This window comes from Mauremys mutica, chromosome 8 (assembly GCF_020497125.1).
Source record: "Mauremys mutica isolate MM-2020 ecotype Southern chromosome 8, ASM2049712v1, whole genome shotgun sequence".
NCBI classification, from domain to species: domain Eukaryota; kingdom Metazoa; phylum Chordata; order Testudines; family Geoemydidae; genus Mauremys; species Mauremys mutica.
Genome location: NC_059079.1, coordinates 109,631,267 through 109,650,010, shown reverse-complemented (window position 1 = coordinate 109,650,010; position 18,744 = coordinate 109,631,267). Strand labels below are relative to the sequence as shown.

The window sequence follows — 18,744 nt, the reverse complement described above, 5'->3', positions numbered from 1 at the left end:
TTCATTGCTTTGTACTATTCCTTCTTGAAAGGAAGATAGTGATGCTTCGTTTGGACCCTAAGGGAGGGGATGCTATTATTACAGAACTTAACAAATAGAAGTGCTCATGAAACTAGAGCCAATGGAAAGTCATTGTTGGGGGATTTCCTCACTTTCTTAAGCTGCAGCTCCCAGGCTGGTAAGTGGCAGCTTTTCCCATGCCTGGGGAATAGTATGGCCCTCGCAGGTTCAGTAAGTGTGTAGCCGACCTCCTGGGGAACCTGCTAGATGGTTATCTAAGGCTCCAAAACAGTTTGTGTGGCAGCAGTGCAGTACACATCTAACCTTGCCTCTCTGATTTAGCTTTGACTGATTTTTTTTTTTATTTAGCTTTAAAAGGAAAGGAAACACTGATGCATGTGGCTTGATGCCACTGCAGTACCTTGCCCTCCACAGCTAACAGGGTACACAAGGGTGTCTCTTCCCTGCATTGTTCAGTATGCAGTTAGCTGTGTGTATATACAACATTCCTGAGTGGAATGCACTTTGAACTGAATAGTACAATTATAAACTTCATTATACCTCTTCAAAGTGTAATTGAACAGTTAGAACTTGATGAAATCAAACCCTTTTTTCAGCAGGGTCTTTGCTATAGCTCTTTCACCCTGTTGATGTGAACTCTACTCCCAGCAGCTTTGCTGTAGTGGCTGTTGGATTCCCAAGGTGGTATTAATCTGGAAGCAGGGAGCAAAAAAATAAGTGGTTTCTTTTTGCAGTTTTCGTCTACTCAAATAGCTGAGCCGTTTGTGCTCGCTTCCGCCAGCTCATCACCTCTAGGCAGAGACCAAAGCTGGGAAATGTCACCGAAAGGACCAGCTTCAGTTTCTGGAGAAGGGGCATGCGTGTGCTTGCTGTTGCTCTTAAACAAATGTGCCTCCCCCCAGAGTAACCATGTACTGGTTAGAAAATGTGTGCTATCCTGGCAGAGCAGAACTCTTCCCCTCCTCCCTATGTATTTCCTAGTACTGTTGACACATCCATTGTCTCTGGTGCAGGGGCTTATTTCTGCAGATCATTCACCACAGCCCAATGTAAAAACCCGTACATTTCTATTGGAACAGCCTCACAGGGCTTCAGGTACCACTCCTGCCCTTAACCTACTCTTCAGAACTGGCAAGCCCAGGTCCCTAAAAGGCAGGCTCGTAGCCCCCTTATTAGCGCCCCGCCTCTGAGGGGCGAGAGCACCTGTGTCTACAGCCCAGTCACTGCATGGTAGGTAAGAAAACACAGCGGCGGCTGCTTGCTGTCCTTTTAGTGTGTGAGAACTGGAAGGTGAAATGTGACTGGTATGGCTGCATGTTGACCAGGGCTGTCGTGCAAAAAGAAAATGGCACCAGTGTCCCCTGCTGTAGAGGGGTTGTAGTAGGGTCCTTGGTGGGCTGGGTGGTTCAGTGGTTAGTGTCACTCACCTGGGGGATGGGGCAGTGCTAGGGGAGCCTGGGGCTGCCCACTCTGCCCCATGGCCTAGGAGGGTCAGCAGTGTTGATGGGGGGGGATATGGACCTTCTGTGTTACCCTTCCTGGCTCACTTCCCAGTGCCGCTCTCTGCGCTTCTGGTCCCAATAAGTAAAAAGGACCCAAACCAGTCAGCCCAAGCTGGGTTCAACACACAATCTGTCCCCTTTGGCAGGAGCCTGCAGGGTAGCTCTGCACTCCTCCCCGGCCTGCCCCTCTGAGCTGGGTGCTGGGCAGGTGGACCCCTTTTCAACGCTGTCTCCAGTTAGAGCATGCTCAGCAGGGCTGGAGGGGCCCAGTATAGTCCTTGAACCCCTTCTGTCCCAGTGTGGCATTTGCACACTGCATCACAGGGTGTTATGAGGATAAATCCCTTGGGGGGGAGGTGTTCAGATAGGATAGTGGGGCCATAGGAGTGTGAGGGAGGCACACAGATTGTTCTGAAACACTAAACTGTCCAGTCTCTCCCCCCCTAGTTCCTGGGTCTGCCTCCACCACTTCAGAGCAAGGTGTGCTGCCTGACTCCTTGACTGCAAGGGATAAAGCCACTGTGAAAGGGGGCGGGGGAAGGAAGAATTTTCCCCACTCGGTATTGCTTTCTAGGTTAGCTCCTCTCTAGAGGAAGTATATTGTAACTAGTTTGTCGCCAATTTGCTTTATCTGATGCTTTAGTCCGAAACCCCAGCTGCCTAACAAACTTGCATCCTATGCTCAGCCGTTATTGTCAGCGCAGGACTTGTGGCTACAAGACAGCTAGCTAGCTGAGTACTGCAGCCCAGAACTAGCTTCTCTGAAGCAGAGGTGACCCTGAGGGAGGTGTGGCTTCCTCCAGTGGGCAGGACATATTGGAAACTGCTCTGGCCTGTTTTGAGAACTCTGCTGTACTATGTAGGGATAGAGGGTTGATAGGAAAAGCTTCCAATCAGTGAGATGCTACTTTACTAATGTCTTTAGTGGAGGTGGCCAAACCACCGCTCTCCAGCCACATGTGGCTCTTTTAAAGTGTGACTTGCGGAGTGCCCCCTCCCCCCCCCATTCTCCACCTATCAGACCGGGTGGGGGGGGAGCTAGGGGCTTCTGTCCAGCAGGGAGGGGGTGGGGCTAGGGGTTACAGCCCCATGGGATGTGCCTGCTGGGGCTGCCACAGGGGAGAAGCTCTGAGCCCTGGCAGGTGCGTCTGGCTCTCGAACTTCTGAAGATTATAGTCTGGCTTGGAGGGTCAGTAAGTTTGGCCACCTTGGGTCTATAGAGTGGAGCAGCAAGATCCAGGACACAGTGATCACCCAGCTGGATAGGAGCAGCCTGCTAAAGGAATGGCTCTGCAAGAGTGACAGCACTTCTGTTAGAGCTTTCATGGTCAGCTACCACAGTGCTAAGTGTACGACAGGAACCAAAATACAGCTGCTGCTGGAAGACGTTCAGGCTGCAGCACCTCCCATTCTTGTGCTATTTCCATACCCTGCCCACCCAAGCTCTTGCCTGACTTGGAGAGCAGCTAACGCTGAACTATGCAAGCTTCTTCGAGTACCTCCCCCTTCAGAGTAGGACAACCAGCACTTTCTCAGGTGGTGCTATCTTCTGGGTACAGCTGCAGGGCTCAGAAGCTGAGCTCTGGCTAGATTGTTACTGGTAGCTTGAGGAAAGAACCTCATCAACCAGGAAAATTTAATTTAATTTAAAAAAAATCTATACACAGGTTGTACAAGGAGAAGCAGATTTCAGAGGAGGGAATGAGACTCCTAGGTCTACACAACAACTGTATGAACAGAACTGAATAGGGGGCAACTGATGTTTGACCAGGCTGTTGCTTGGCACTGAAAGCTAGCTCCTCTGGAAGCATCCTTCTGTCAGGTGGTAGCGGTGGTGAGCAGCAGCGCTTCAAGCGCGCACACCTTGTCCGTGATCTGTGGGGGAAGCGACTTTCCCAGGATCTGCAGCAGCCGGCTGCTGTAGTCCTTGACGTGCAACTCAATGTCCACAGTGGTGGTGATGTCGTTATCCTGGAGCTGGGGTTTGGCATTTGAAATAATTAAATCCATCCGCTCAATGAGTGAACTTCTTAAGTGCTCTGCAGAAGGAAATGCTGGTAAGTCAGCTTGTTAGCACCAGGGGCCTACTGGGCCGTGTCTGACCCCACAGCTGTGAAGTCAGTACACGCCCCTTGGTGAAGAGCGATTGCACAGCACCAGTCGGAAGAGTGGCAGGCACCCCAGGGTTATGCTAGGAGCCTCCATGGGAGGCTGATTTTCAGTTGGAATGTCCCATCCCCCAACTCAGAGCAGCCTAGTTTTCTGCAAAGCTGGGGAGAGTTCCAACACCACAGCGGCTTTAAACCTCCCCTCTTTCACTTTCAAAGGACTCTCCTGCTTGCCAGCTGCCTAACCTGCTTGGAAAAGTCTCTGGTCTGGGAGGCTAGGGCCAAGGGGGCGGGAGGGGGGGTGTAGGTGGCGTCAGGTTGAATCGTTACTACACATGTGGGTGTGTATGCAGAGGTGACAGTGTGGAGGGGAAGTATGGTCAAGCAGTTTCCTAGCAGGGAAGAGGCCTTTGTAATGCTCCCAAAAATCAGATTTTAGATCCTAAGCCACATGATGGTGCCCCCATTGTTTCCAGATTAACCTAGTGTCTCCCCATCTGAGCTGGTGAGCTTTCTCCCAGCAGCCCAGGCTTTCTGCACAGCTGGCTTGCACACCGCCCAGAGGGTTGCCCAGGGAGGGCACTGCAGGTTGAGTCCTTTACAGAATAACTAGGAACGCATTGTGCCACAAACCCTTCGGGATAGGCTAATTCTTGGGAGCTTGACTTTGGTGGCATAGGGTGGATTGCTCCCTTGGAGATGAGCCCGGTGTGGTTTTTCCTGTACTCTCAGCCTCTCCCAACAGCCAGAGCCCAGTCTGAGATGCAGCAGCTTTCTGGAACTGAAAAGTGAGATTGCAGCTGCTTCGGTGTGGAGGGGGCCAAGGGGTGGTCTGACCAAGTGGAGCTAGAATCACAGTAGGCCAGATTATACGCTACGGCTGGGCCAGGCTAACGGGCCATTGCCAGAGGCTGCTTACCCAGCACAACAGTGCGGTAACTTGTTAACAGTAAAATCAAGTGCTGAAGCATCTCATCCCATCTCTGCCATGTTACTTCGTGGTCCTGTGCAAAGAGCAGACATTTGATTACCAGGAGGGGTCTCTAAGAGAGCAGCAGGGCTGCCCGGGGGGCAAGTGGGGCAATTTGCCCCAGGCCTCGCAGGGGCCCCCACAAGAGTTTTACGGGGCCCCTGGAGCAGGATCCTTCACTTGCTCTGTGGGCCCCGGAAAACCCTCACGGGGCCCGGGCCCCCAGAGCTTCTTCCGCTCCGGGTCTTCGGCGGCAATTCGGCGGCGGGGGGTCCTTCCGCCCCGGGACCCGCCGGCGACGTGCCCCGAAGACCTGCGGCAGGGGGTCCTTCTGCCCCGGGACCTGCTGCCGGCCCCAGCCCCCCTGAATCCTCTGGGTGGCCCTGGAGAGGAGAGCAGGGCACATACCTGATACTGCAGCCGCAGAGAATGGCGGCCCAGGAAATACAGGATCTTGCTCAGAGACAAGGGCAGAGAGGCTGGCATGTCACAGCTGTGGTGGAACAGGAGCTCCAGCACTTTGCAGCGCAGCAGCTGGCTCTCCATGCTGTTTAAAAAGGCCTCCCTGGAAGAAAGGAGAGGGAAGCACAGGCGAAGGCAGCCTCTGAGCCACGAGCCCCTGCTCTTGCAGCCCCTAGCCCAGCACAAGGCTAAGCGTGCGGAGGGGATACTGGCACGGAGATGAGAGGGAAGGCAGCTGCAGCAATGGAACTCCATTTTCAGGGCAAGCATGGCAGCCAGTCTAATTACCAAGACACTCATCCTGCCCCCGCTGTTCACTTCATTAGGATCAGCCCATGTTTACTCAAGGTCAGGACAGCCTGTGAAACCAGCTTCTCCGCTTCCCTTCAGCCAGCAAAGCAGGCTGGGCAGGAGTCTGCCCTTGCCGACTGCAGCATGAGACTGGGTGAAGTACCAGCCTGAAGCCACAAGTACGTCCTGCAGGGTCGAGTCCCACAGCAATGCCGGTAAGCATTGTCCCTGGACTGTGCTCACCTCCAGCGGAGCAGTGCTGGGACCACTGGCGCCCCCAGCAGAATGAAAGATTGCAGAACCATGCTGTGGCTGCCCTGCCGCTCGTGCTCGCTGCAGTTCATGCCACAACCAAGCGTTCTTACTTTTCTTTTCTTTTTTTTTCTTCACTGTGGGGTTTGCACCAGAAGAAGGGAGGCTTTTAGCCAGAACTAAGTGCATGGAGCACTCTCCCAGGGCCCCCATGTTACTTTGCTTGGTGCTGGAGCAGCAAAGTTGACAGGGAAGTGCCAATGTCTTTCCTGGCTAGACACTCCTCCCGCAGGAAAGCCAGCTGGAGGCTGCCTCATCACTGATTACTGAAAGGAGGGGAAGAGCTGCTGAGGGGTGGCAGCACCCTTAAGGTCCCATGAGAACAAGGGGGAGAGGGTTGGTCGGATGTTCAGGGTTAACGTGCTGAAGTCCTCTCAACCCTGCATGCTGGAAGTGAGGTTTGACTGTGCTCTGAGCGAGTCCCTAACATGCTTTCAGGGGTAGGTAGATGGAGACCCAGAGTCTTACCTACACTACAGCTGGAACAGTGGTAGCGCCAAGAGTGTTCCTTGGCAGGGTTTCCTAGAACACTTACTTGGAGAACAGCTGGGCTCTAGTCTGTGGAAGGCACTGAGTCTGCTTAGCCTGGTTCTCGGAGACTCAGCTGTGTCCATAGGGGGTCAGGAAAGTAGGAGTTGATTGGCTGGCTGAAACCATAGTGTAGACAGGACCGTGGAGCCTAGGCTTTACCCCTCTTTTACACAGGGAAATTGAAATGGGTCGACCTACAGCTTTAGGTGCTGCACTGATCTCTGCCCCCATACATGACACTTGCTCTTATTGGTGAAGTCAGGGTGAGTATCCCCTCCCCCCCATCAGATGCTGGGTGTGATTATCAAAATCAGCTGTGTTCTGTCCACCCCAGTCTTTCTAAGTCCCTCCGGCTGGCCACTGCTTCACCTGCGAGGCACTATTCTGCCCCTCCCCGCAGGGCAGAGGCTGTGGCAAATTGGCATGTGTTCCAATTAGCTAAGCTGTGAGCTGCAGCTGGGTTTGGGGGTAAGCACTGGAATCAAACCAGCCCCAGCAAGAAGGAACAATATGGGTCGTTCTCCCACCTTTGGCTCCTGAGAGGAATGTTCACCAAGTACGGAAATATCACATCGGCGATCTTATTGCTGCTACAGTTGGGAGACCTGTCCACCTCTACGGCTATGGACAGCATCCTCTGGAGAAGCAGCACCACCCTAGGCCAGAGAACAAGAGTTAGGCAGCAGGTAGGGCTTCTTCCCAATGCATCTGCCAGTGTCTGAAGGATAACAGCATGTGCCTCTTCCCCACTCAGAGAATCTAGGGAATAAGAGTCAAGCTCTGCTTCAGCAGACCGTGTAAACGTGGTAGCACTGGACTGTCACTGGCCTATGGGGATTGAGTAGGTGGGCTCAGCCCCGTTTCTAGCTGACATGGGGTGTCTTGCACAAAGCACTGCTTTGTCTAGCGTCCTCGGACGCAGAGGTAAGGGCTGAGGTTCCTCCAGGTCAGGCGTGAGGCACGTTGGCAGGGCAGCAGGGTGAAGCCTGCATTGCTGCTGCTCCTGCCATCCTGTTTGCTCTAGCAACGGGCTTCCTGCCCCAGCGTATGATTGTCAGATGGTTTCCTGGGGCCAGTCTGAGGCAGGGCAGACTCCCTGCTGCACAAGTGACTCCCCTCCAGTCAGGTGCTAGGATCTGGTACAGTGGGGCGGAAACGTGGCCAGGTTGAACCTAAGCTGCTGGCAAGCAGGGCACCCATGCTGTAAGCACCACTGGGCTTTCTTTACTAGAGCCATTTGCTAACTTATGTCTCTCTGAGTTTGAGAGGAGCCCAGCTCTGTTGCCTCTAGTGACAACGTCAACGCCTCCTTGGCTTACTTTTGGGAAAGGAAAGCCGGTAGGACAGCCTCTGCCTGCCCAGTTTCACTGTCGTTCTGTGCTGAGTCTGGCCCAGGGGAGGAGATGCTACAGTCAGCCCCTGATGAGGGACATGGTGCTTTCTGCTGCTGCTTTCGGGGCTGGGAAAATCCAAGTCCAGTAATAGCAGCAACCAGCCACTCGATCACCTCCCTGGGATGGAAACATGAATGTTAGTTAGGACGAGGGCCTGGCTTTCCAGCCGCACATTCAGAACCCTTGCTCCACTTGGAACAGAAGGACAGACCACGTGTGGGACATGGGGGGGAGGGATAGCTCAGTGGTTTGAGCATTGGCCTGCTAAACCCAGGGTTGTGAGTTCAATCCTTGAGGGGGCCACTTTGATCTGGGGCAAAAATCAGTACTTGATCCTGCTAGTGAAGGCAGGGGGCTGGACTCAATGACCTTTCAAGGTCCCTTCCAGTTCTAGGAGATAGGTATATCTCCAATTAAAAAACACATTTGAGATCCTCACTGAGGGTGGGAACCACACAGCAATTTATAAATCCTGTGGCACCAGCAGTGCAACACGAATTCCTCCTGTTCTCAGGGCTGTTTGTTTCCCAGTTCCTTGGGGGAAAAAGCAGGCCGGGCTGAGTGCACAGCATTTCCCGTCACCTCCCAGCAGCTGTTGACATGAACCTCCCCCCTGGGCCAGGTACATGATCTCTGGCCCCCCAGCTCTCTGGGAAGTAAGGAGGTGTTTACACCGTAGCACTGAGGCCTGGGAGAACTGGTTTCTTAGTGCCCCTGCCTTACAGCTGGGCCGCAGGGAGCGTGCCTTACTTGACATTGCTGAAGCACCGGTCACAGGAAAGCACCTCCTTGGCAATGGATTTCTGCAGGAAGCGCAGCCTCAGGTTCAGCTGGAAATCATCCTCCAGGGTCTGCACCACATACTGCAGGAACAGAAAGCGCCCTGGGAGCATCTCCTCCTGCGGGCCCAGAGCGAGTCAGAACTGGCGCCTGGGCGTGAGCATGTCAAGCCTGTCAATATGATGGGCTCAGCAGGTGAGGGGAACTCTAGGTGCCTCAAAGGTTGGGGGCAGAAGCCAGGAAGAGACTGAGGGGGGCGAGTACATATGCTCAAGCAAGAAGGCCAAGGTAGTTAGTCCTCAAGTAGGATGTGCCTTGCCTGGCTGGCCCAAGGAGCAGCCCCGAGGGGGACGTGGCTGAGCTGAGAAGGTTCCATCACCTCGCTGAGGAGCTCCAAACACAGCCCCTGGGACCTCTGTAGCCCCATTACCCTCTTCACCAGCTGGGGACTGGTCCAGAGAGCACAGGGCCGGGCCTGAGCTCACTCAGCGAGTCACTGGCAGAGTTGTGACTAGCTCAGAGACTGGACTCAGGCCCTGCTCAAACCGCCCGTCCCTGGGGCGTCAGTGTGGGCTGCAGCATTCTGTGCTGCTGGTCGCTGCTGCCCGGTCCCCACCCTGCATTGCTCCACAGCTGTCTGAGCCAGCAGGCACGCAGGAGGAAGACGAAGTGTTGCCAGGACCCACACGCAGCGTGGGCTGCACCTCAATGAAGGAACTAAGGATTGCTGCGCTCTGAGCTTTCAATGTCAATTAGCGGAAGCCCGAGGCCCTGGGCAAGTTGCCAATGTGGTGCGGGGTAGGACTCGTCTGGCTAGCCTGCTCTGGGCTCACTGGATTTCCTGCAGGTGCTGGAGGAGGCAGGGGTCTCTCTGACAGGGCCTTGCTGTAGATGCTGAGAGCCAAAGGCTGCTCTTTGCTGGTTGAAATAGCCCTCGCCAGCTGCAAGGAGGCAGGGTGCTCCAGCAACGTACCCCTTGCTGCACAGCGAGGGCTTGTGAAATTCAGTGTGACCCTACCGTCTGTCCAAGAAAAATACATGGCAACTGCCCCTGCCCTGCGCCCACACGGGACACAGTGACTGTACCTGTTCTTCCATGACATACCGTAGCAGCTCCCAGTCCCATCCCACCATTGTGGTGGTGGCCGGATGAAGGCTGAAATGACACAGGTATTTACAGTAGGTTACTGAATTGCTTGCCTGTCTTCAGTGGGACAACGAGCCTGGGCGAAAGGCAAAGCGACGCCCTGCTGCCAAGTCACTTGCTGTAACCCTGTCGCCCCAGGTTTTTACACCATGCTGGTCACCCTAGTACTGCGGTGTCCTCCAGCTCTGATTTCCCTGATTTTCTCCCTGTGCGCCCGTGGCTGTGTAGAACAGCCTGGCCAAGCAGCTTGCATGCTCGGGAGGTCATTGACACTACTGATCCTTGGGCGACAGATTCTACAGGTTTAGGACCCCTAAGGACTTCAACTCTGGTTGTGGAGAAACCTGCAGTGTCCCGTCCAGAACAATGGACTAGCTTGGAGTTCAGGGATGGTACCTTACCATATGGACTCACTGCACTGATGTGCATGGCCTGGTCATCTCCACCTGGAAGCAAAGAGTTGTAACCCCCTCACCTCTGCGTCAGACAAGCCAGCATTAGAGCCACTTTCCCAAAGCCCATTTTACCTAGCACCTCCTGCTGGTCACGCTGTCCCCTCCCCACAGCTATATTTCTGGCTATTTAGAATGTAGAACCAGCCAGTAGCCTCCAATCCCCCAAGGTCACGTGCAGCAGGGCTATCTGTGTACCAGCCACCGTGCAGGGGCATTAGCCTCTAACAGGACATCTTAGCCATGGTGCTGAAAAGGAGACCTCTGCCTGCCATAGAGACCAGGTGGGCCAGCACCATAAGGGGGAAGCATGCTCCCCAGCTAGGCAGCATAGGGCAGGTGGTACCCAGGCAAATACAACACATACATTTGAATTTTCATCAGCAGCATGTAGGCATCCTTCAGCATCTCCCCAGTCTCTGAGCTCAGCAGGATATTCCTGACCACATGGGACACAATCTCCTTTGGAGGGTAATGGTGGCAGGACACGAAGTCCATTAGGAACTGCAGGGTGCCCTTGGGGAAGTTCTCCTCCATGGTGGTGGATACCATGCTCAATTTTCTGCTGGAGATGGGCTGTGTCCTCAGGTGTGCGTTCTGTCAAGACGATAAGAGAGTACAACCAGGTTTGCAAGGTATGTGAAGGGACAAAGAACCCCCAGCTGGAGAGCTCATTGGTGAAACTGGGAACCCCATACACCGCTTGCCATGAGTCAAGGCTGGGACTAATTTGCATTGCCTTTAAATTTACAAACAGGTGCACTGTTGTTGTGCTTGGTCCGTGCTGATAAGCAGAGCTGGTGGTGGTGTTCACCAGCACTAAAATAGGCCTTAGGCTTAGATCAGTTGTAGCCTTACCCTAAAGTTACAATTGATTTAGGACTCTGGGGGCCGCTCTAGAACTTTTGCTGCTACAGGGGTCTCTTAGCCAGGAAATCTCCATAACCATGGTGGCTCTCGGCAGCATGAGAAAGGGAAGGATCCGTAGCAGGGGGCTGTGCCAGTCACCAAGGTGGGGCTAGCTTTGGACAACTACCCAGACCAAGGAGCAGTGTTATGCACTCTCTGTTCAGTATGTGTCGGAGCAGCACCAAGACTCATGAAGGGTGCAGCTGAAGGCCTGTCACACCCTGCAGTGGGCCTTGGGGAGATCGCTGTCACCCAAAGACAGCTGTGCTTTCACTGCACGCTCACATGGCCAGGCTGTCGCCAGGGTTACAGTCACACAACCCCCCAATCTCCATGCAGTGAAATCGCTGAACATCCATTTCTGGGAGCTGAAAGAAATGCATCTCGGGCCCTTGGGTAGCACAGGCACTTCCTGGTTCTGGGTCTGCCAGGCCCTGAGGACCATGGAATGGCTTGGCCTGCATAAGCCCCCTCCCCTCCAAACCTGCAGGAGCTGCGCTGCTCTGCCACACAGGCACAAGGGGCCATCTTAACAGGCTTTTGCTGGCCTGTGGCAACATGCTGCTCGGTTCCTGGCTAGCCAGGCACTTCCCTAACTGGGCCTGAAGGGCTTTTTCACCTAATGAAACCCAATTAGGAAGGCGGATTTCACAGGCTGGTCCAGCAGGGGGTGACGGGGGCCTGTCTGCTTGGCCTGGGTGCCGTAAGTTATTTGCAGTGCTACAGCAATGGGATTAGCGCTCCCTACGGCTGCCCTGGCCCACCGACCACTCTGCTGAGAGGTCCCTGCGTCTGCATGCAGGAGCAAGGACAGCAGGCTGGCCCCTCCCACTGGACCAAGACCATTGTCTGAACAAAGCCAGAGCAAGGGCTGAGCATGGAGCAGAGCTACGTGGGGGGGATTCAGAGAGGGGCAAGAGGGAAGAAGGCAGCCAGAGGAAAGGACAGGAAAAAACCAAGGGCAGAAGAGGAAGCAGAGCAGAGCTCCCTCCAGGCTGCATTGCAGAGGTGGGGACCCAAACCCTCGAGTCATTAGTAGCCCCCCCAGAATGCTTGCAATCCCCTGGGTTCTGCCTTGCTGCTGGATGGGACCTTTGAGCCGTGTTCCTCAAGCCCAGTATGCCTGGCTGAAGGGAAATGCCGAGGGCGCGCACAGGGCATCACCCTCCATGTAGGAGAGAGGCCCCGCTTTGAGAAGGGGTGGCACCTTCTCAGCACCCCTGTGCTTGAGCCCATGACTGGCCCTGGGCAGGGATGTGGGGTGATCTCAGTAGGTTACCTGGCGGGATTCCTCATCCTGCACCACTCCCTGGAGGAAAAGGTGATGCACCGGAGTCCTCCTGAAGTACCGCAGTTTATGCAGCCAGGCCTTATTGACAGGCTGCAGTTTGGCTGGCTCGGGGGGCTTCTGCTTCCCTGCAGTCAGCACTGAGTTACTTGTCTCCAGCAAAGGCTGCTCTGGAGACCTGGGGGTGCTTGCTGGGGGGCAGCTGGAGAGACCTGAGGACCGTCTCTGAGCAGGGGAGGTGGGGAGGTGTTCCGGGTCTTCCCTTTGCTGGCAGGTACTGTGAGATTCTGTGGCGGAGCAGTCCCAGGATGTCCTCCTGCTGCTGCTGCTGTCGCTGCTAGCTGGAGAGCAGGAGAACACGTCCGAGTCCAGCAGGAGGCTGGCCAAGGAGCCCAGGTCACTGTTAATAGTGGTGGTGCTGCTGCTGAGCTCAGGGTCGCAGACAGAGACGGGGGAGAAGCAGCCTGCCAAGTGGCTGCCCTTTGTCTCTTCGTGGGCTCCGTCCCAGGGGGCCCCAAGGCCTTGGTCGGCCACCTCTTTCCTTTCACGCTTTATGTCCACGAGGGCGGGGAGGCTGGGAGGCGACGCACACTCCATGCCGGCAGCAGCGCCAGCATCACCCCGCGGGAAGTCGGCTGGACGCTCCTCCTCCACTTCAGTCAAGTCGATCACAATGAAGTCCTCCTGCGCTGCTGCTTCCGAAGGCACATCCTCCCCGGTTAGATCAATGACCTCCTGGGGACGGACAGACAGACAGACAGACAGACAGCTGTTAGTGCTGCTGGCACTAGGAGTTCATGGGCTGGGCTCCCCCCTTCCCCGGCTGCGGGACCTTGGGGAGGTGGGGCACCCCTATCAGCCCCACGGGATCGCACGAGGCATGGGGACAGGACTTACGCATGGTGCACAGAAAGCCAGCGGCAAAGGCAAGCAATGTCCACCCCCTGCTTGGGTTACAAACCTGCCGCCCGGCCTCCAGCAGCGTAAAGCAACCGTCTGAATTGGGCTCGGAAAAGCCTAGCCTGGCGGGGGCCCTCCTTGCCCTAATTCCTGGGGCAAACCCTGCCCCTCCCTGACGGGCAAAGGGGCTGCCAGGCAGCGTGCGAGCCGCGAACCAGGCCCTGCCCCGAACCCGAGCGGGGGGCCAGCTCTTTGCTGCTGTCAGCCACTGCGGAGCTCAGCGCCAGGGCCCGCTCCTGCCGCGGGGGAGCAGGGCCCCCAGCTCTCCCCCCACACAGCTCCGCCAGGGCTCCGCCTGCCGAGCCAGCCCTGAGGCCCCGGGCTGCAGGGGCTGGTTTCTGTGCAAGTAGAAAGTTGACAACTCTAGCGAGCTGCGGCACCGGCTGGCAGGTGGGCCTGGGGCCGGGCTGCAGGGGCAGGAACGGGCCGGCGCCCCACAGGGAGCGGCGGAGTGGGGGGGGGGGTTGTACTGACGCTTTTGGGGTGACAAACGCGGGTTTGGGGCGATGGGTGTTGCTGCGCGGCTGGTTTCAGTGGAGAAAACACAAAGCGCCCCCGCGCCCGGCCCGGCCCGGCCCCCGTTGGGTAGCAGCTCCTGCCCTGCCCCGCGGTTGGACCGGGGTTCCCGGGGGGGGGCGGGGTCCGGACCCCCCCCCGGCCCGCCCGCGGCCGGAAGCGCCGCCATCTCTGTGGCCGGGTGCCGGGGCCCCGGTGACTCACCGCGCGCCGCCGGGGCAGCCGCCGCCGCCTCTTCGGGCGGGGCGGGGAGCGGCCGCCCTCCGAGCCCGAGTCGCTGAGGAGGATAACGGCCTCGGCCATAGCCCGCTCCCCGCCCGGCCTCGGGCTCCGCCCCCGCCGCGCCGATGGGCGGGGCCTGCGCGCGCCCCCGCCTGCTGGGCCTCTCGGGCGCGCGCCTGCCCTGCCAGGGGATTGCGGGGGGGGGGGCACCACGCTTGGCCCTTTGCAGTGCGGCACCTTAGGGGCCCCCCCGCCCCTGCTCACCACACAGCGCCTGGGGCACCCTGGCGTGACAGCACGACCTCTCCCGCCCCGTCTCCGCTGAGCGCCCCAGCGCCTGGGCTCCCCGGCTGGGCTAGAACAGCCCTGGCTGTTGCAGGACATCTGCCAGCCCAGCAACGACAACCGAGTCCCTGGCACCGCCCTGAAAGACCCACATCCGCATCAGTGAGATCTGGGGGGCTGGTTTCCTAATGCTGCTCCTGAGCCCCTTGTCATGTGGCCCCGGGAGAAACCCCCGTGAGCATCACAGCCTTCCGTGAAGGTTGCACTCTCTCCCCGGGGTTTGGTCCTCTGGCCTCACCGCCTCTTGGGATTGCACCTGCGAGCCTGCCTCTCGCCAGGGGCCTCCTCGGGAGTCCACTCACTCTCTGGACCCATGAGACCTCCACAACCAGAGGGAACAATGCATCCCCAATCTCTAGCCTGCACTGACTCTCTGCCAGTGTAAAACAGAAGGGTTTATTGAATGTCTGATCCCAGCACAGGAAGTCCTTAGGGCCCTCAAGCCTGGAAAGTCTCCACCCAAGTCCATCTGGCTCTGTCCCAATCCCCAGGGGCTTAGGCTGCTCGCCCTCCCCAGTCCAGCAGCCCCCTCCTTCCAGCTGATCATCCTATATAGAATCATAGAACTGAAAGGGACCTCGAGAGGTCATTTAGTCCAGTCCCCTGCACTCATAGCAGGACTATCTAGACCAGTGGTCCCCAATGCCATGGTGCCCACCGGGGCATTTATGTTCTTCCCGTCTAGTGCCCGGTAGGGGAGAGAAGCCACAACCCCATGCCTAACAGCAATAGAGAACTCAGGCTGCGGGCGCGGTGTTCTCTGTTCTCGGCAGGTGCAGGGGCCGCCTAATGCTCAGCAGGGGAGAGAAGCTGTGGCCCCGGGGCTGCAGGCTGTGGGCGCCGCTGTTCTTGGTCCTAGGCAGGCGCAGGGCTGCGGCTTAAGTTGGAGAGAAGCCACGGTCCCGTGCCTATCAGGGACAGAGAAATCCGGGGCTGCAGGCTGTGGGCACTGGTGTTCTCTGTCATCACGGCTTCTCTCCGGCTTCACCTCTGTGCTGCCCAGAACTGTCGCCAAAATAATAATAATAATAATAATAAAAAGAACGGACGGAATGCCACCCTGTAGCATGTGCTGCCCCAGGCATGTGCTTGCTCCACTGGTGCCTGGAGCTGGGTATTCTTGCACTGCACTGATACTGCTGTTTTCTTGTGCTTTGCAATTTATTATTTTTTTAACACTTTGCCCCAAAATGAATGGTTCAAATAAAAGACAATGTACGTATTATTTCAATGCAGAGTGGGAAGAATCCTATTGTTTTATTGAAAATAAAGGGAAATGTGTCTGCTTATTATGCAGGGGTGCTGTTGCAGTGCTGAATAAACAATGTCAAATGCCATTTCCAAACTAATCACAGCTCTTTTGACATTAGCCATCCACTTAAATCTGAGTTGAGAAAGAATAAAATTAATCAACTCACATCAAGCCTATCTGTTTTCACTAAACACATGGTAAAGTCTAAAGGTGCTACTATTGCTTCCTTTAAAATTGCTCATCTGCTCGCAAAGAAGAAAAAACCCTTTCAAGATGGAAAATTGTTGAAGGAAGCATTTTTGACTGATGCTGATTGTCTGTTTCAAGGATTTCCTAACAAGGGTGAAATTTTGTCAGCAATACAAGACTTGCAGTTATCAGACAACAGTTACGAGGAGAATACATGCAATTTCAAGTGACAAGCAAACTCAGCTAAAGGATGACTTGGAAATATGTGATTGGTTTTCACTGCAATTTGATGAGTCAACAGACATATCGGATACAGCTCAGTTGGCAGTTATGGTGAGGATGGTATTTAGTGACTTCACCGTAAAAGAAGAGTTACTAAAAGTATTGCCTATGAGACGGCGAACAAAGGGTAAGGACATCAATAATTTATTCAAATCACACGCAACATCAATTAGTGTGCCACTACACAAGCTGTCTGCGATCACCACTGATGGGGCACCAGCAATGATAGGCACCGTCAGTGGATTCACTGCACTCTGTAAGAAGAATGAATCCTTTCTGAACTTTGTCTTTTCATTGCATTATCCACCAAGAAACTTTGTGCTTCAAAGTTCTTTCTTTTCAACATGTCATGAATGTTATTAAAATAATTAACTCTATTCGAGCGAAACCTTTGCAACACCGACTTTTTAAGGCCTTGTTGGAAGATGATGATAAACAACCTGATCTTATCTTGCACACAGAAGTACGATGGCTGAGCAAAGGTAAAGTTCTTGCACGTTTTTTAAGCCTAACTGAAGAGATCAAAGAATTTCTGAAGTCCACAAATCAGAACTTTGAGCAACTAGAAGACTCCAGCTGGTTCATGGACTTTGCTTTTCTTGCCGACATCACTGACAAATTGAACATTTTAAATCTTGAGCTCCAGGGAAAAGACAAACATGTGGCTCAAATGATAGGTTCTGTAAAATCATTCAAGCAAAACTGATCTTGTGGATGTCACATATGAAGACGAAGTCTCTCGTACATTTCCCAAGTATGAAGGAAATGGTATGCGACAGTGATTTTAACCCATCACCATTTGTTATCCACATTCAAACATTTCTAGAACAATTTGAAAAGAGATTTCAACAGTTCAGCATCATTGAGCCTATAGTTGCCTTTCTTGTGAATCCTTTTACTTGTCAAATAGAGGTAATAGAAATGGCTACATCAATTGCGAGTCTCATTCAAGTAATAACAGAAGACGTGGAACTGGAGATTTTGGACCTTCAAAATGATATTGTTCTAAAATCCTGCACAACAGATGAAAACTTTTGGAATCTGGTTGACCGAAAAAAGTTTCCTGCCTTAAAATATGTAGCATACAAAATAAAGTCTTATTTTGGTTCCGCTTATCTATGCGAAGTTCTGTTTTCAACAATGACCATCGTAAAAATCAAAATACAGATCTCAGCTTACAGATGCCCATCCTGATGATTGCTTATGAATGGGAATATCATCCTACTCTCCCAACTATGAAAAATTGGCTGAAGAAATGTAGTGCCAAAAATCACACTGACTTTATTAGAAAAACCACGTGAATTAATGATACCTATTTTCCATTAAGTGCTGATGAGCATGTATGATTAACTTGTGTTTAACATTTTTCATATTTTTGTTTCTTTATTGAAATCCAGATACAAGTAACAATACAAAGAATATTTTTAATTAACCATAACTGGCTATGTTAAAGTAAGAATAATAAATATATTTGGACCAGCAGTTCAACAATGTTTTACTTTTTTAAAATATATACGATGAAAACTGTTTATGATATTTATTTTGTAAAAACTCCTTAATTTTTCTTACAGGGAGATAAAGAGCAAATTCACATGGTAAGATGAAAGAGTAATTGCCGAATAATTTATTTAATAACTTTTACATGTAAAATTACCTTTTTATTTTATGGATTCATATATTATGTAATTTTAAATATGTTTTTTGTATTATTTAATGTACAAATATAAAATAAGCCTTGAAAAATTGTTAGCACCCGCCACGCTCTTCTGAAAACATGAATGTGCTACTGGTCACAAAAAGGTTGGGGACCACTGATCTAGGCCATCCCTGACAGGTGTTTGTCCAACCTGCTGTTAAAAATCCCCAATGAAGGAGATTCCACAACCTCCCTAGGCAGTTTATTCCAGTGCTTAACCACCCTGACAGTTAGGAAGTTTTTCCTAATCTCCAACCTAAACCATCCTTGCTGCAATTTAAGCCCATTGCTTGTCCTGCCCTCAGAGGTTAAAAAGAACAATTTTTCTCCCTCCTCCTTGTAACAACCTTTCATGTATTTGTAAACTGCTATCACGTCCCCTCTCAGTCTTCTCTTCTCCAGACTAAACAAACCCAATTTTTTTTAATCTTCCCTCATAGGCCGTTTTCTAGCCCTTTCATCATTTTTGTTGCTCTTCTCTGGACTCTCTCTCTCCAATTTGTCCACATCCTTCCTGAAATGCGGCACCCAGACCTGGACACAACGCTCCGGCTGAGGCCTAATGGGAGCGGAGCGGAAGAACGACACCTCTGGCTGGGCACAGACAAGTCCTAGTAAAAACAAACCGGGGTTCTGACCTGCGCACAGGTGCCAGGCCGCGGCCCGAACGCCGGCACCATCCCACCTCTCCGCCCGCTCCCCAGGCTGTCGGCCGGCGCGGGTGCGTGTCGCGCTCTGCTGCTGCTGCTGCTGCTGCTCAGATGCCGTCAGCTACCGGCGTCCGGCGAGCCCGCCGCTGCCTCCTCGCCCCCCCAGACTCTCCTGGGCGCCGGGGCGGCGGAGGGAAACGAGCGGTTCCGGGCAAGCCCCGCCTGCTCCCGGGGCGGGAGGTCCGAGCCGCGCGCTGGCCAGTCACGTCTGGGGCCCAACCCCCGCTGTGACTCAGCCGCTGCCGCCGTCCCCGGGAGCCCCGCACGCCCGGAACGTGCCCCCGCCACATGGGCGGGGCCAGCGCTGCCGGATCCACGGGGCGCGGCGGGACCCCACAGCCGTCGCCTTCCAGCCCGTGACCCTCGCCCCGGACGTACACGGCTACAGCGGCGCTCCTTGCCCCG

At 54.1% G+C, this 18,744-nt stretch overlaps 1 protein-coding gene across 7 annotated transcripts; it reads right to left on the bottom strand.

Annotated features, from left to right (window-relative positions):
* Positions 1 to 3,126: 3,126 nt before the first annotated feature.
* SIMC1 (SUMO interacting motifs containing 1) lies at positions 3,127 to 18,720 on the bottom strand. 7 transcript variants are annotated; one of them, XM_045028564.1, is made up of 10 exons: positions 13,129 to 13,337; positions 12,159 to 12,902; positions 10,338 to 10,567; positions 9,458 to 9,527; positions 8,342 to 8,490; positions 7,517 to 7,708; positions 6,725 to 6,853; positions 5,010 to 5,166; positions 4,551 to 4,635; positions 3,127 to 3,562 (listed from the first exon to the last, which is right to left on the bottom strand). In XM_045028564.1, the coding sequence occupies exons 2-10, from the start codon at positions 12,762 to 12,764 to the stop codon at positions 3,342 to 3,344; spliced, it is 1,839 nt and encodes a 612-aa protein (XP_044884499.1). In that variant the 5' UTR covers positions 12,765 to 12,902; positions 13,129 to 13,337; the 3' UTR covers positions 3,127 to 3,341. The 7 variants fall into 7 exon arrangements, with proteins under 7 accessions (XP_044884499.1, XP_044884492.1, XP_044884494.1 ...); XM_045028557.1 differs by lacking the exon at positions 13,129 to 13,337 and adding an exon at positions 14,130 to 14,264 and having other exon boundaries at positions 3,128 to 3,562; XM_045028559.1 differs by lacking the exon at positions 13,129 to 13,337 and adding an exon at positions 14,130 to 14,264 and having other exon boundaries at positions 3,128 to 3,562; positions 8,342 to 8,454.
* Between the last annotated feature and the right edge of the window lie 24 nt (positions 18,721 to 18,744).

Bases quoted from the DNA above. Each gene is read 5' to 3' on its own strand.
- SIMC1 (XM_045028557.1), bottom strand. From the start codon at position 14,249: ATGTCCTGCAACAGCCAGGGCTGTTCTAGCCCAGCCGGGGAGCCCAGG. The intron at 8,491-9,457 runs GTACAGTCACTG...CTGGGCCCGCAG, and splicing joins GGTATGTCATGGAAGAACAG to GAGGAGATGCTCCCAGGGCG. The intron at 7,709-8,341 runs GTAAGGCACGCT...TTTCCATCCCAG, and splicing joins CGGTGCTTCAGCAATGTCAA to GGAGGTGATCGAGTGGCTGG.